The 14,571-nt window shown below is 39.1% G+C and overlaps 1 protein-coding gene across 1 annotated transcript; it reads left to right on the top strand.

The window, feature by feature from the left end:
- The first annotated feature begins 223 nt into the window (after positions 1-223).
- Positions 224-9,883, top strand: LOC111236649 (PRELI domain-containing protein 1, mitochondrial-like). Its single transcript, XM_022765463.1, has 6 exons — positions 224-343; positions 1,231-1,437; positions 2,241-2,466; positions 3,895-4,008; positions 4,613-4,691; positions 9,578-9,883. Exons 2-6 carry the CDS (start codon positions 1,346-1,348, stop codon positions 9,697-9,699), a joined length of 633 nt encoding a protein of 210 aa, XP_022621184.1. The 5' UTR covers positions 224-343; positions 1,231-1,345; the 3' UTR covers positions 9,700-9,883.
- The last annotated feature ends 4,688 nt before the right edge of the window (positions 9,884-14,571 follow it).

A 14,571-nucleotide genomic window follows, 5' to 3' on the forward strand; every position in this document is an offset into this window, starting at 1 on the left:
TTGATTTTCTCTACAACCGCTCATCAAACCGACTTCAAACTTCACGGATGCAAGCAAGAGCAGTGTCGACTATGACATTTTTACTTGTACTTTTTTTCTTTTGTCTTACTTTTTTATTTATAAGAAGTCGGAACTCATCTATTTGTCAATAAAGATTTTACTGTGAAATGTTAACCGGAAGTGGTGCCATTGTAAACCAGCCTGACTTCGGTCCACTATTGGATGTCCTGTCTGTCACATGTAGCACAATGGACGTGATTAGCAAACGTTAGTTAAATTGTCGGCTAAGGGCACAACAGACAGCACATTTATCAGCCTAATACTTCCTTAGCAGTGACTTCAGGTAAGACCTCTCTTATTTCCTTATTACCTACAGCGTTTGACACTTCAGAACACTTAGCATTAAGACTAGGTAGCCAAACTTAATAAACCTAGATTGAAGTATTCTTACGTTTAAGCTAGCTGTCAATCATGAATGACCTGTAAAATAACTAAATATATACCTGTTGTTACTCAGTCTCACTGTCACCGTTAGATGCCAAACTCTCCTCTACTCCACACTACACTAAATTATTTCTTGGAAGCTAATAGCTAGTTGTTAGCTGTCCAGATAACTAGCATATTGCTAGCAGTAACGCTAGCCAGCGAGTTAAGAGCTCAGCTATGGCTATATAGCTGTGTGCTATATAGCTATAGCACACTGTAAAGGCATACGTCAAGGTGACATGTGTAACTGGGTAAGTACCAACAATAATCAGATAACATTTGTGTCAGTTACTGTTGCGCTGTTGGAAGAAGTACGACTTGGATGTGTCTAATTGGTTTGTTGTGAAGAATAAAACATCTCTGGCGCTGAGGATGTTCACATATTACTGTAATTAGGCCAAAAGGATACTTTAACACAGAACCCCTTTCATTAAATGAGACAAACCCATGAAACACATTAAGAGCAATTACATTCCACAGTAAAAATACTTTGATGAAGTCTTAAGTTTGTACATGCACGGGACTAAAGGAGGACCAACTTCTATGGCAACATCTCTGAAGGTTGATATAATCGAATATTAAGTCAACAAATTTATGTGACTCTCAAGATATACAGTATCAATAATTACTTGTCAGTGTTATTACATAAAAACTCAGTTCAACTGCAGTGTATAGTACATACACATATCATTTGTAAGAACGTATTATTGTGCTTCTTGCTTATAGTTGTCTTCACTTTTGCAGGACTGTGTCAGACTTTGGATGGAGTCAGCACCCAAGTCTTCATTGTTTTGTGTAGTCACAGCAAGGGACCTCAGGGTTCGGGATTCAGGCCATCCTGCACATCAGCGAGAGAAGAATGGTCAAGTATTTCTGTAATAACGCAGACATCAGGAGCACGTGGGACCATGTTGTCTCTGCTTTCTGGCAGAGGTACCCTAACCCATTCAGGTATGGTAATGTTATCAGGGTCAGTATTTTAACATAGATGCTCATTGTAAAACATGTGGTGGGTGTCAAAAGTGTTTACACCCCTCAAGATAGTCTACCTTTTTTCGGATGCACGCCTGAAATTAAAACAAGAATCTACGATATACAGTACTTGATCACTTTTATTTAGATAGAAGTAACAAGAAAAAAACAATGCAAACAACAGTAGAATTTGTTTGTTTGTAGTAGATGCCTGAAATATGATATTTCACAAGTTAAAGTCATTTACAACCAACTTTGAAACATGATTAGAAGTTATTACAGTGTTTACATTGCTGTCAAAATAACATTTTCACTATGCAATTCTGATGAAAAATCAGAATGAAAACCTTTTACATTTCTCTAAATCTCAATTCAATAGAGGGCCTTTCAGAGGAAGTAAAGTTATTGGAGTGTTTGAAGACCTACTGTACAAGTGGAAGAACCAGAAAAATGTATTGAATATAAATTGCTTTGCATTAGGATGGAGAACTGAGAAAACGCATCAGGGAAGTAAAACCATGGTTAGCATATTCTTAGTTGCACGGGTCTGTTTGCATTATGACTTGACCTACCAGCGTCAGAAACCTTAGAAATCTTTGTTCTGTAATGTCTCACACACATGACAGTGCTTTTTTTGTTTGTGTTTGTCTTTAAAGTGTTTTTTTTAAGTGGACCACTGTTTTTAAAAAGAACTACAGAGATATTATGAAAACTGAAAATTGTAACCATCTGACTGACATGGCTGTGTGTTATTTCTTTTTTTTTTTTTTTGTATCAACCAGCACCCATGTTCTCACAGAGGACGTTGTGTACCGGGAGGTGACTGCAGACCACCAGCTCCTCTCCAGACGCCTCCTTACGAAGACCAATCGGCTGCCTCGCTGGGCGGAGCGGTTCTTCCCCACCGGCATGTCTCGCTCTGTGTATATCATCGAGGACTCTATCGTGGACCCTGTCAGCAGAAGCCTGACCACCTACACCTGGAACCTCAACCACACAACTCTTATGGTGAGGCACCTGATTGTCTTTCTTCCCCACCATGTGTCTTTGAAAAGCGTTTATTTCCCAGTCAGTATGGATATAGAAGTCAAGTTTTCATCTGTGTCTTACTGACCTTGTGTAGCAGGCCTACGTTTTATAAAGCTCTAATCTTCATATGACGGAAGCATATTTTTTTCACATTGTGTGAGTGTATTTGAGAGAAAAAATATTCTTCCAGCTCTACAGTTCTCACCTTGCTTCATTGTTAAGAGTGTACTCAGGCCATAGTCAATGTTAGATGTGGATAGAGGAGGAAGAAAAAAATGAATTCACACAAGAATAGCGATTCTTATTTTCTACAATTCAAAATCACTGCATTAACTTAAAAAAAGATCTATTCTGCTATTATATTGTTATAGAGTATCCTCGCTCACACTATGCTGACAGGATAGACTGAACTCTGTGCCATGACTGCACTGTGCAGTCAGGTGTAGCTGCTTACCCCGGTAGCGAAGAGGAAATATTAATTCAACCAGGCTGATCTTCAAAGAAGACGAGCGTTTGAACACAGTTCAGATGTAATAATCTCCCAAGGAAGAAGGACCTTGACATTATGCAGCTTTAAGTTGTTCCTTTTTCAAATTCTTAATGCTGTACACTGCACACTAATGCAGGTTGGATTGATGCTACTCAGGTTTTTAATCCACTGCAGTATGAAACATAACTGGCATTAAACCTGCAGCCTCCTGCAGCTTTGAGACAGAAGGCAACATTTCTTAATACAAAAAAAGATAAACATGGTTGCAGATTTTGAAATTAATAAGTTGATCAAAATTATTTTCAAACAACCGAGAATTTATTTATATCCAGGCATGGCTAAAATTCCCAAACATTCCTACATGTAATTGGTTGTGGTTAGTTTTATATACAGTGGCAAGAAAAAGAAAGTAAACCCTTTAGAATTATCTCCATTTATACGTAAAAGGAGCTAAAATGTGGTCAAATCTTCCTTCAAGTTCCAATTAGTTACAAATACAGTCTATTTAAACTAATAGCACACAAGTTTACTGTTCACAAAAGCAGCTGCTGATGTCAACAATGCCCCACAAAAAGGGGCACTTAGGGACACTGTTTGTGACTTAGATGAAACTCAGATCACATTTTATGACCAAACAATGCAGAAACCAGGCAATTGCAAAGGATTCACATACTTTTTTTGCTACTGTTATTGATTAAAATGTACTTGTGTATTAAAGCTAAACCTAACAAAGAAGCTCACAAGAAAATGTATTTGCTCCCACGATGCGTTTTCACTATAAATAGGCTCCCAAGCATCTGTATGTCAAAACTATATAAAAAAACTATTTGTTTATGTTGCTGAGCTACATTATAATTTAAAACAGTTCCACAGCCTTGTCCTTTACCTGCTCTCACTTTCTCTCTCTTCTGTATTAGTCAGTTGAAGAACGATGCATTTTCCAAGACTCAGTGGAGCAGCCAGCCACTACCCTGATTAAACGGGAGGCGTGGATATCCTCGGGCATCTATGGCTTCTCCAGACCTATTCAGGTACATTTAACCACTTTCTGCAGAAAGAAATTGGTGCTTAAATTAACATAAGTTATTCAGAGTGCACTACTCATTAGAAGAGTTTGAATTTTCATCATGTTCCCCTGATTTCATTCAGTAAGAGTCATTATGTTCTTAACATAAGTCAGATGTGAATTAATTATAATTGTAGTAGTATAGTAGCAAAGCGCACTCTTGGTTGTCTATAATCTCTCACCTATCTGGTCATCTGTAGAGTGTAGAAATACATACATTTATGCTTCAGTTTAAGTAGATTCATTTGTTTTTATCATTGACAATGAAATATAGAGTTCTACCTCCAACACTTCCAAGGTTTGGTGTATTGGTCATAGTATGGGCAGCAGAGGAGTAGAAGCATGCGTGCAAATGCAAAAATGGAAATAGTGGGAGATTTGAGGAAAGAAAACACCAAAAATATGTCAGCCTAAAGATGTTATTATTAGATGTGGAAGATGCCAGGCTTGTTTTGAAATCCCTCGAGAGAGAGAGAGAGGGGGGGGGGGGGGCAGAAGACTGTTAGCTAAGTGTTGTTTTTCAGACATCTCCCCCATGTAAAGCCATTTCCTGTTCTGTCTTTTCTTAGGAGTTTGGATTGGCCCGGTTCAAGAGCAACCAGGTGAAGGCCATGAAAGGACTGGAATATGCACTGTCCAACTTACAGGGTATGTACACTTCACCAGCAGAAACAGGGGAAAACTCCAAGGAAAAGAGAGGAGAGAAACAAAACAAGTTTATTTTTAACTGTTGCCATTTCTGGAAAGGAGAATTAAACATTTTTACTCTCAGGCTAAACATCCTCATTATGTATTGTCATGAGTAAAAGGAAAAAAAACAACTAAAAACTGAAGTAGCTCCTCCCAGAGATTCAGAGATTAATGTTTACTTTCCCAAGACCCTGACACAGAAAATACATTTTCCTTTTTTATACATGCAAATTCTACTTGAGTGTCACATGGTAGTTTGTAGCAGTACTTATGTTACAAGTTATATTATTCTTGCATCAAACAGTTTAGTTTAAGCACCAGAAGTAGCCTAAAGGTCCCGCTTGGTGATGCTTGGAAATACCACGTGACTGCAGAGAGATATGAAACCATGGCAACTATGGTGACAAACAGTGTAAATTATTAAATATTATTAAATGTTAGAAAATAGTTGACAGCAAGTTGACATATTCTGACTGCTTTTTGTCCAACCAATAGACCAAAAACAAAGATATTAAGTTTGATATGATAGAAGAATAAGAGAATCAGAAAATCTTTGTGTTTCCAGAGCTGGAAGAAGTGGATTTTTAGCATTCTTAGCATAAAGTGACTTTTATTATTACTCAAGTAGTAAAATACTTCCTAATCGTTTCAGCTGCAGTCATAATCTTTTATTTGTCATGCCTTCATCAAGTCATCTTTTTTTTTAAATTTTTTTTGGCTGACCAAAAAAAAAGACAAATCAATGCAGCAAAGTAAAGTTTCAGTTTTAATCATCAGAAAGGTGTATTTTCAGGCGGTAGCCATTACATGAGAAAGGCAGTGCCTTGTTTGGCAGTGTCTCCTGACCACTGAGGTCTGTGTTGTGCTCCAAACTGCATGTTGTGCTAATGCAGCATACTGTTGTCTGAAAGCACATTCTCCCATTGTTGTGATTCTGTCCCACTGCCCCTTTGTTGATGGCACTGCAGGGATTGGCATCAGGGTGAGCGTTGTGGTAAGTATGTTAGCAGTGAGGCATCCATCTGCCATCCCAGGCCGTTGCCCTGAGTTGTCACATGATGCCATATACGAGCCTCACACAGTAGTTTCTGTAGCTGAGGTAGTGACTATCTCCCATTGTGTGTTGTGTCTGTGTGTCTGTGTGTGTGTGCAGATAAGTAGACAGAAGTGAGAGAACAGAAAGTCTGAGTTGTAAAACTGAGAAAAGTGACTCAAAGGTTAGTCTAATATTTGGTATAGAAGTAGAAGCTGCGTAGTTTAGCTGACCTTAGTGTCATTTTTGTATGAGGTGAAAACTGAATGACAGTTTTTCTTCCCTTAAATGACCTCTAATACTGAACAGGTCATCTAGTAATAATACTAAAGCCCACAGGGGTGAGGAAGATCACTTGTGGGTGGCTGTAAATCACAATATCTAAACACTGATCTTTTTAGTCACAATCTAGCTGAACCTTTTTTGAAAATTGCTCTAGTTGGAATGTTTTCCTCTCATATTACCTTGATAAACGTGTTAATAATATATTTTTTACATATTTATATTTTTACACACACCCACCAGCATGGCGCCTCAAAGGTAGAATACAGTGAAAATCCAGGACATACTTGAGTACTGTAGTATCAGAATGTAAAACTGAAATGCTGAAACTTTTCAGCTATCTTACATACATTACATTTACATGAAACAAATGTTATACAGTAGAGGCAAACCCCTGACCTCGAAAAGAGCATCACTTACTGTGTGTTGCCATTGTATGGCAGTATAGTCACTGATAAGCAACGTAGAACAGACAGGATGTCAAGTGTTTTTGCTTTAAAAGCTCTGAAGGACCTCGGCAGTTATTTATCTGCGTCATATATTTTAGGGCACCCAATCAAAACGTTTCTTCTCTGATTGGTCGTGTTGATGGAGAAGTGACAGGGAAAGTTGGAGAGAACGGTGTCATGTGTGCGATGGGTTTAAGTGATGCTGTGATTGCATGCAGTGCACCTGGGTCTGTGCACCTCTTCTGTCAGCAATCCTGGATGCTGCCTTAAAGTTTACACTTTTTATTTTCTGCCTTCAGGGTAGTGTCACTGTCGAGGACAATCCTATCACAGATATAGCATTTCTTCCTCTGATCTCTTGCTGTGAGTAAAGTGTCAGTTAATTAGCATTGCTGCTAGAAAGGCCTATTCTATGAAATATGTTTAGTGATGTTTTCAGAGAAGCATGGTACGCAATTGTCTAATTATACTGTGTAACCAGAATTTATCAAAGAAACTTCAATCTCTTCTGGTAACAGTCATGTGCTCCGAAAGCATTTGGTAGTATCACCGCGCTGGCTCACAGCTGACGAAGAGTTTGTGCCTGATCCAGTGTATAACAGAATACTTATTACTTTGATTATCACTGTATTGTGTCTTACAATAGGTGAGAACTGTAAACAGAGACAGTAATTCATAATATTGAGTATCACTGTCTGGCTTCTCAAGTTCATGTCACAGTTTGTGTCAGCATCCAGCTCATTAGTCGGATTTTCCTCACAATCAAAACTTGATGTTATCAGGAAGTTAACATGGTGAAGAAGAAAGGTGTGTTTATGTTTCGGCTCCTGATTTTAGCAGCTCATTGAGAGAGAAGACAAACATGGGCAGAAAATGGAGCTCAGGAAGAGAATAGAACAGAGGGGAATCTGGACAAACTTGATGATCAAGAAGCGAAGTTGTAAAATGATATAAATGAAACTGGACATATGTCAGGGCTTACACTTTGATCATCTTTTATTTAGTCTTAACTCTCCTTAATTTGAATTTTTCTGACTTCATTTATTTTTTGTCAGACTTCCTTGGATTCTTTAGCATCAAATTCCAAAGCTTTATACCTGTGAACCTATAACTAAGTAAATCTTAACAAATCTTGATAGCTAGTTTCATGAAACCCTCTGTAACAGAAACTAGTATTAATATTTATGGAGCTGGATTTAATTTAAGTCTGTTTTTTTTTTTTTTAATGCCAAAATAACACATTGATATTATAATTAGACCAGCTGATAGAATATATCACAATTGATATAAACTTTAAACCTGTTTATGGCAAATGTTGTTAAATGCTGTTATCATGGGGGAATTAGTATCAAAATGAGAACAGTAGTGTATGAGACGTATCCTGAGATACCACAGTGCACAGGTGGAGAGACATGTCCGACCTCATGTGTAGGACTACAGTGTAAGAGGGAAACAAACACCCTGAACACTGCCACTTTAACAGAACATAGACTATGAGAATGCTGGGATCTTTCTCATATCATGGAGGTACCTGCAGGTAGATTCAAACAGTTTTGTAAGGCGCTTTCAGACGAGCAGTGACTTCACAGCTTGTTGCCTTTCACTTTCAGTGTCGGTGGAACTGCTGCTCTAGATTGGGTGACACAGTCAGTGAAGCAAACACACACAAGAAAACAACTCCACTCGAGTGAGTGAAAGGAAAAATGTCTGACAGTAACAAGCGAAATCTGTACTTGAACTCTCAGTCAATGTAATCTCAGTAAAGGGCTGATCGTCACCTCCCACTAAAACAGGATGCATGATGACCAAAAGATTTGTGGTGGTTGAAAAATTATATGATGTAGAAATCAACTGTGTGAGCAGCTAAAGCAATTGTTTGCTTTGTTTGTTGCCCCCATGAATTCCCATGATCCACTCCCTCCAGTTTTTATCAGGTTATTAGATTTCTCCCTCTGCCAGCCTGTAGCCGCCCTCCCAGGAAAAACACTTCTGCAATATCTTTGTATAAAAGCGTGTGAAAGTGAAGGAAAAGGCTCGTCACGGCTCTTTTTCCGTCTTTCCCTCTCACGGTTTAGGGAAGCCACTCTGTTGTATTGTGACTCGAGTTGTTGTTCTCACGTGAGGCACTTTATTCTTGAGGGTTCACAGTGAGGTCAGACACAAATAGACTCCGCAGCCCATGGCACTAAATGCAGTGTGAGGCAGTTCATAACAGTAAACAAATGTGGGCGTGCTCAGTTCAAAACCTTTTCTAAAACATAACGTCTGTCATGACTCTCAGTAAGTCAAACCAAATAACATTGCCATAAACTTTCAATACGACATGAGTCTGAGTTGAAAGTAACTTTAACCTAAAGGCTGCAGCAAAGGTGCACGAGGTTAAATACACAGAGAGAAACTTGGTTCACAGATTAGGATTAAGATAAGAGGTTCTTCTCATGTCAAGATCAGATAATTTCCCCCTCACAGTGCGTCTGAAGCAAAAGAGGTTAGAAAACCCCTTGTACAACCTCAGAAATAATCAGATCACTCCTCCCTCCTCTTTTAGCAATGAATAAATGAATATTCAGAAAAATGCAAAAAGGAGTGCTAGCTTGATATTATTTACGTTTGCATTGTCAGATGCTATAAAACAGGGAGCTGAATTCTCTTTCTAATAAATGCTAAAAAGCGGTGAGAAAAATCTTTGAAGACAATCACTGGGGAAGTTGAGAGCGAATGCTGCACGTGGTCAAAATATGTTGTTTTTTTTTAAATCAAACACTGATGCTGCCTGTGAGAGAACACAAAACTTCTTTGTTCACATCACTATACTTTTCAGCTCACCCTTGCTTTCCAGCAGTGATACACTTCCTCTCACACACCAGTGGCCAAATCTCACACAAGCACCGGCTCTTTCCGCAAATATCCCGTCACGTCCGAGCGAAGCCGTAAAGGAACATTTATGTTTAAGTCACAAAAAGGCATCACTTCACCTGCTTGATGAAGCCAGCAATATTACGAATTCTGTGGGGCTCAGTAAAAGATATTGTTGTCCTCATTTTCTTTCTTGTCTGTCTGCACGGTCTCTGGTGTCACAGGAGAGACGCCCCAGCGGCTGCTCAGGGACACAGTGAAGGACGCGTCAGGGAAGGCCAAAGAAGCGGCCAAGAACCTGGCTTCAGCTGCTGCTGCCCCACAGAAACCCCAGCAGTTCATCTGACAGGACTGTGTGTGAAGTACCGTACAGGTGACATGACCTCAACACAAAATGCCTTTAGATCATCCCGATCATCTCAGCCGGACTGACGTTTTGCTGGGATCTCGCTGATCGCTGTTTTTTCTCTGCACTATTTTTTCTATCATGTTAACCGACCTCTGACGGAAATAAAAGCTCTTAGACCGACTTTTATTTTTCTCTGTCTCTCTCTCTCTCTCTCTCTCTCTCTCTCTCTCTCTCTCTCTCTCTCTGCTCTCCCTTCTCTGTTTCTCTCAGCTTTCATTACATCTCAGGTCTTGTCAGCTCTTGAGCGTTCGTATGAAACCTATTGCCTTTGTGTGAACTTTCAGACCAGCAGCACTTTTTAATGCTTTAAGTACATCGGTGTAAATGCAAAGTTAGGCCAATGTTTTGATGTCACTTATTTAATATTTTACTCCACTGTAGAAGACTGTTGAATAATTACATATTAATAAGTAGTATGTATGCTTATCTTTTCATGTAAAAATTGTTCATACAGTTTGACAGTTCAAGTAACATTATTCTGCTTTAGGTATTGGTCGAGCCTAAAGTTCACATTAGACCAAATAATGCTGTGGAACTGCATAGTTTTAATTTTTCTGAAGCAAGAAAGGCCTAAGAGGATAATTTATTGTTTTAATGTGCATGTATTTAAACAGTTAACCGTTTTGTAGAATGGTTCCTTTCCTCATGATTTCTCCCTTATTTGACATTTTCTAGATTTGCAACTGTAGTAAATGTCACACTTTCAAACACAGCGCACAGTATGTGTTACTATAGTCAGCACAGAATGTATTCTGTGATACTACACACATAAATAGAAAGTTTAGTGCAAGTGCTGCTGGTTAGTCACTGCCAGCACAGCTTGTACCAGAGCGCTGACAATCACAAGATACCAAAGTGACTTAATATAATACAATATAATAAAAAGAAAAGACAGAATGAGCAGTTTTCATATCTTCATGCTCAGGTTCATTGTGCAATGTTGTGATTAGCCTTTAACTGTGTTGAATGGAAGCTGAACTAGTGATTATGGTGCACATTTCAAAGATTGCATTCCCATTTTAGATGGACATGACTGGATTTTTCTGCTGCAAGACTTGAATTCTAGTTCAGAAATACTTCATGTGATGTATTTTGAAGAATTATTTAGCAATAAGTATTTGTAATATTGGGCTCATGTAGATTTATTTTAACCAGGTAGTAAGCTGTCCAAAAATATGTAAAAACAGAATCCACTGGGATTTCAGTTGAAGATGTTTTGCAACACATCCAAGACATTTTCAACCAAACTCTGCAAGTCCAGTGTTGTTGTTGTTGTTGTTGTTGTTTTTTTAAATTTGTCAAATTGAGCTTTATTTAAATTTGAGAAATTACTGTTTAAATTTTGCCTCTGTGTTGATTTCTTCTGTGAACTTTTCTCTGCTCTAACTGTTCCAAAAGATGAACTCTGACCTTTAAAAACGAGTTAATATTCCAGACGACAGATCACAGTTTCACAGCTGCACAAACCAAACAGGAAGCCCCGTAACATTTGAACATATTTATCTGCGTATTCCTGCTGCTTTGTTTTTTGGCAGTTGAACGTTGTCACAGTGCCGTTTCCCCCTCACTGAGCAGCGCGTTGTTCCCGACAGTGAATCAAAAATCATTTCACCTGCAATAACGAGGCGGTGGCAGCTTTATGTATAAAACATTTTAATTATATTACAATGAGAGAATACACAATACCTTCAAGTGTTTGCTAAATGTAGCCAGCACCAGGTTTTCGTGTACATGCGCTCACACACACAAAACAAAAAAAAAAAACAAAAAAAAAAGGAACTTATATAACATCTTCTGAATGCATATTACACATCCGCTAAAAAGGAACATATTCACAGGTCTCTGGCACAGAACTCTCCCTACTCTGCACAGTATGTCAGCCCCAAACAAACGCCCCACCATCCTCCTTGCAAATAAATCCCAGCCAGCACAGCTGTCCCTCCTCTACAGCAGGAACAAAAAAGATGAGCCCTAATGTTGGTGTGACCCCCCCCATCATTGGAGCACCCCAACTCTGGAGCTCTGTGCTTCACCCTGATTTCATCCCACAACCCACCCAGCCACCCACTTCTCTGTGTCCGTGCCTGCCGACTCTTGTGCTCAACCCAACACGCTGAAGTAAATCTCTGTGCAACAGCAACATGAAAGCAAATATCAAAACCTTGTCTGCACTTGCTCTGAAGTCAAGTTTTTTTTTGAATCTGAGCCCCTGTCTCTCTGATGACTCTTAAATTACACTTTGATCTTAATAGGAGTTCAGTGAAGAGCCCCTTCATCTTCTTGACAAAAATGTTTACCGTTTTTTTCTTCTTTTTTCTTTTTTGCAATGAGAAAGGAAGTGGTAGCATCTCTTGTTGTCTCTCCAAGGGGTTAGAAAATAAGAGCAACTGTGACTGATTTAACAGTTTTCTTTAATTGGTACAATCTCTGCTTTTTTTTTCTTTTTTTTTTTTTAAGAAAATAACTTTTTCCAAGGCACATCATTAAAAGAATTTCCATAAACACTTCCCGTCCAGCATTCAAACAAAATGTTGCCACGTCCAGTCGACTGTTAATAAACCACACGTGCTGAGCGTGTGCTATGTACATTTGTCAATGATGTCACTGAAAAATTATAATCTCATATCTGGCCCTCAGCTTTTCCCATTCACTCTGTCTTTATCTGTCTTACTGGGAGGTTCTGTGCAAGAGAATAATCTTATGCCATTAATATGGTTTACTCAGTTGTTCATTTGACCAACAAACTGAAAAAGGACATTTTTGCTACAAACAGTCATGTACAAATCCTTTGACATGAATGTAAACTCTCGATGACAAAAAAAAAAAAAAAAAACAGCTTTTCCAAAAAGCTTTTTCATTTCTAGTAATTTTTTGCCCTCCTGCAGTGTATGGAGAGAGTGCAGATAGGAGGTAAAATTCATCAAAACAAAATAAAGAGTTGGTCACCAAAAAAAAAAAAATAATAATAATAATAATGCACCACAGAGTCAAAAGCAAAACCACCTGCTTGTCTTAAAAACCCTGCCCACCCACCCTCCCTCAGAAAGCACAAGATGGTAATATTGCTGTGTCTCAAGAGGTCCCCTGATCAATGGGTAACACTATTTTTGGGATGGACCACTGGGAGTGTGGAGGATAACACCTTAAGCTGCCATCGATTGGATTATTCTTTTTATCACTCCTCTCCCAGTGACTCCCACTGAACACACACATAGTCAACATACAATAATAGTAAAATGACAAAAAAAGAAAAAAAAAAAAAAAAAAAAACGATAAACACGCTTCAAGCCCAAAAGTTTTGAACCCCGTTGGTGACCGTTCGGGGCGACTGGAAGCTGCCATGGGAGTTCACCAGTGTGTGGGTTTTTTTTTTTTGTTTGTTTGTTTTTTATAATTTTCCGTGACAGAGCCGGCACTGGCAGATGGGTGGGCGTCAAGAGGGTGCGGAGTGCCTGGACAGGGTGTAGTACAACAGCGGCTTCTCAGTAGAGACCGAAGGGGCTTTTCTCTTTCTTTTTTCTCCTTTACTCATAATGAGGTCTTCTCTTCACGCGCCCCTTGCTCTTGGAAGTGTCTTGGCATGGTTAGGGTTGAAATCAAAGCTTTCAGCCCTGCCAGAGGAGATGAAGAAGAGGGAGGATGAGATTAAGAGGAGGGGATTGTGACCTGAGCAGGGACCGCAGGTTAGGGAGGTGGGAGGAGGACAAAGAGGAGGAGGAGGAGGAGAAGAAGGAGGAGGAGGAGGAGGAGGAGGAGGAGGGAGGTCAAAGGCTCACCAAGGCACAGAATGACAGCAGGAGAGTCACCCAAGGGAGAGGGGCCAGTGTATCAGCTCCCCTGCCCCCACTCTCCCTTCAACAAGCCTGGCCTCCTGTTTGTCTGTCTGTCTGTCTCTCTCTCTCTCTCTCACACACATATATATATATATATATATATATTTATATAGATAGATATACTCGCTCTTTTTTGTCTTTTCATTACAAGAAAACATTTAGGAAAATATAATACAAAATTTAATACAAGAAATATAGACTACACTGGCTAGTATCACTTTTAGTGACAAGTAGCTTCTTTTGTATACAAGTTTATTTTGTTTTCTTTTGAGTCTTTTGTAGTTTTTTAAAAATTTTTTTGGTCAGACCTGCCATGGTGGATCGGCCCTTTTTGTTTTTGAAGTGTTGGGACGCCAAGCTCTAAAGACTGCCAGAGACTAAGGCCTAACAATTATTAAAATGGTCAGAGAGCAACAGAAGCGCCTCCTCTGTCAATAGTGACTATTGTGCATAAGTTATAGACAAGTTACAGAAGAATTTCATCTACATTGGTCTTCAGCAGTGCCCAGAAGCTCCAGAAACTGGTAACATTTAGCAGAGAGAGAAAAGATCATTAGTTTTGTTATAGAAATGAAAAGCTGAACTGAATGTGATTAGTTTTCTAAGTTAGCTAAAATGAGCGCCTCTACAGAGAACAAATCATTAGAGCTGGCCCTTTTTTTTTCTTTTAATTTTTTTCCACATTTGCAGCTTTGACTTGTTAATCAGAACAACAACAAGAAAAAATACAGACATACGTAAACACTGCTTGAAAAAGTAACAGAGCTGGAGAGAAATTCAAATTGTGGGTACATGGTAGCTTTGGGGAAAAGAGAAGGAACCCTTAGTGAAGAAAAGAAAAAAGGAGGGCTGCTCCTTTTTCTGCAGGTCCACTCTCTGTCATTGCCCACTTATTGCCACCTACAGGGTAAAAAGGTAAAGGAAAAAGTCTCCGGTAACACCTCATGGTCCAGCAGAGTCATTTAAACACTCTGAG

Source organism: Seriola dumerili, unplaced genomic scaffold (genome assembly GCF_002260705.1).
Source record: "Seriola dumerili isolate Sdu_G_001 unplaced genomic scaffold, Sdu_1.0 BDQW01000686.1, whole genome shotgun sequence".
NCBI classification, from domain to species: Eukaryota; Metazoa; Chordata; class Actinopteri; order Carangiformes; family Carangidae; genus Seriola; species Seriola dumerili.

Bases quoted from the DNA above. Each gene is read 5' to 3' on its own strand.
- LOC111236649 (XM_022765463.1), top strand. From the start codon at position 1,346: ATGGTCAAGTATTTCTGTAATAACGCAGACATCAGGAGCACGTGGGAC. The intron at 1,438-2,240 runs GTATGGTAATGT...TGTATCAACCAG, and splicing joins AGGTACCCTAACCCATTCAG to CACCCATGTTCTCACAGAGG. The intron at 4,009-4,612 runs GTACATTTAACC...GTCTTTTCTTAG, and splicing joins GCTTCTCCAGACCTATTCAG to GAGTTTGGATTGGCCCGGTT.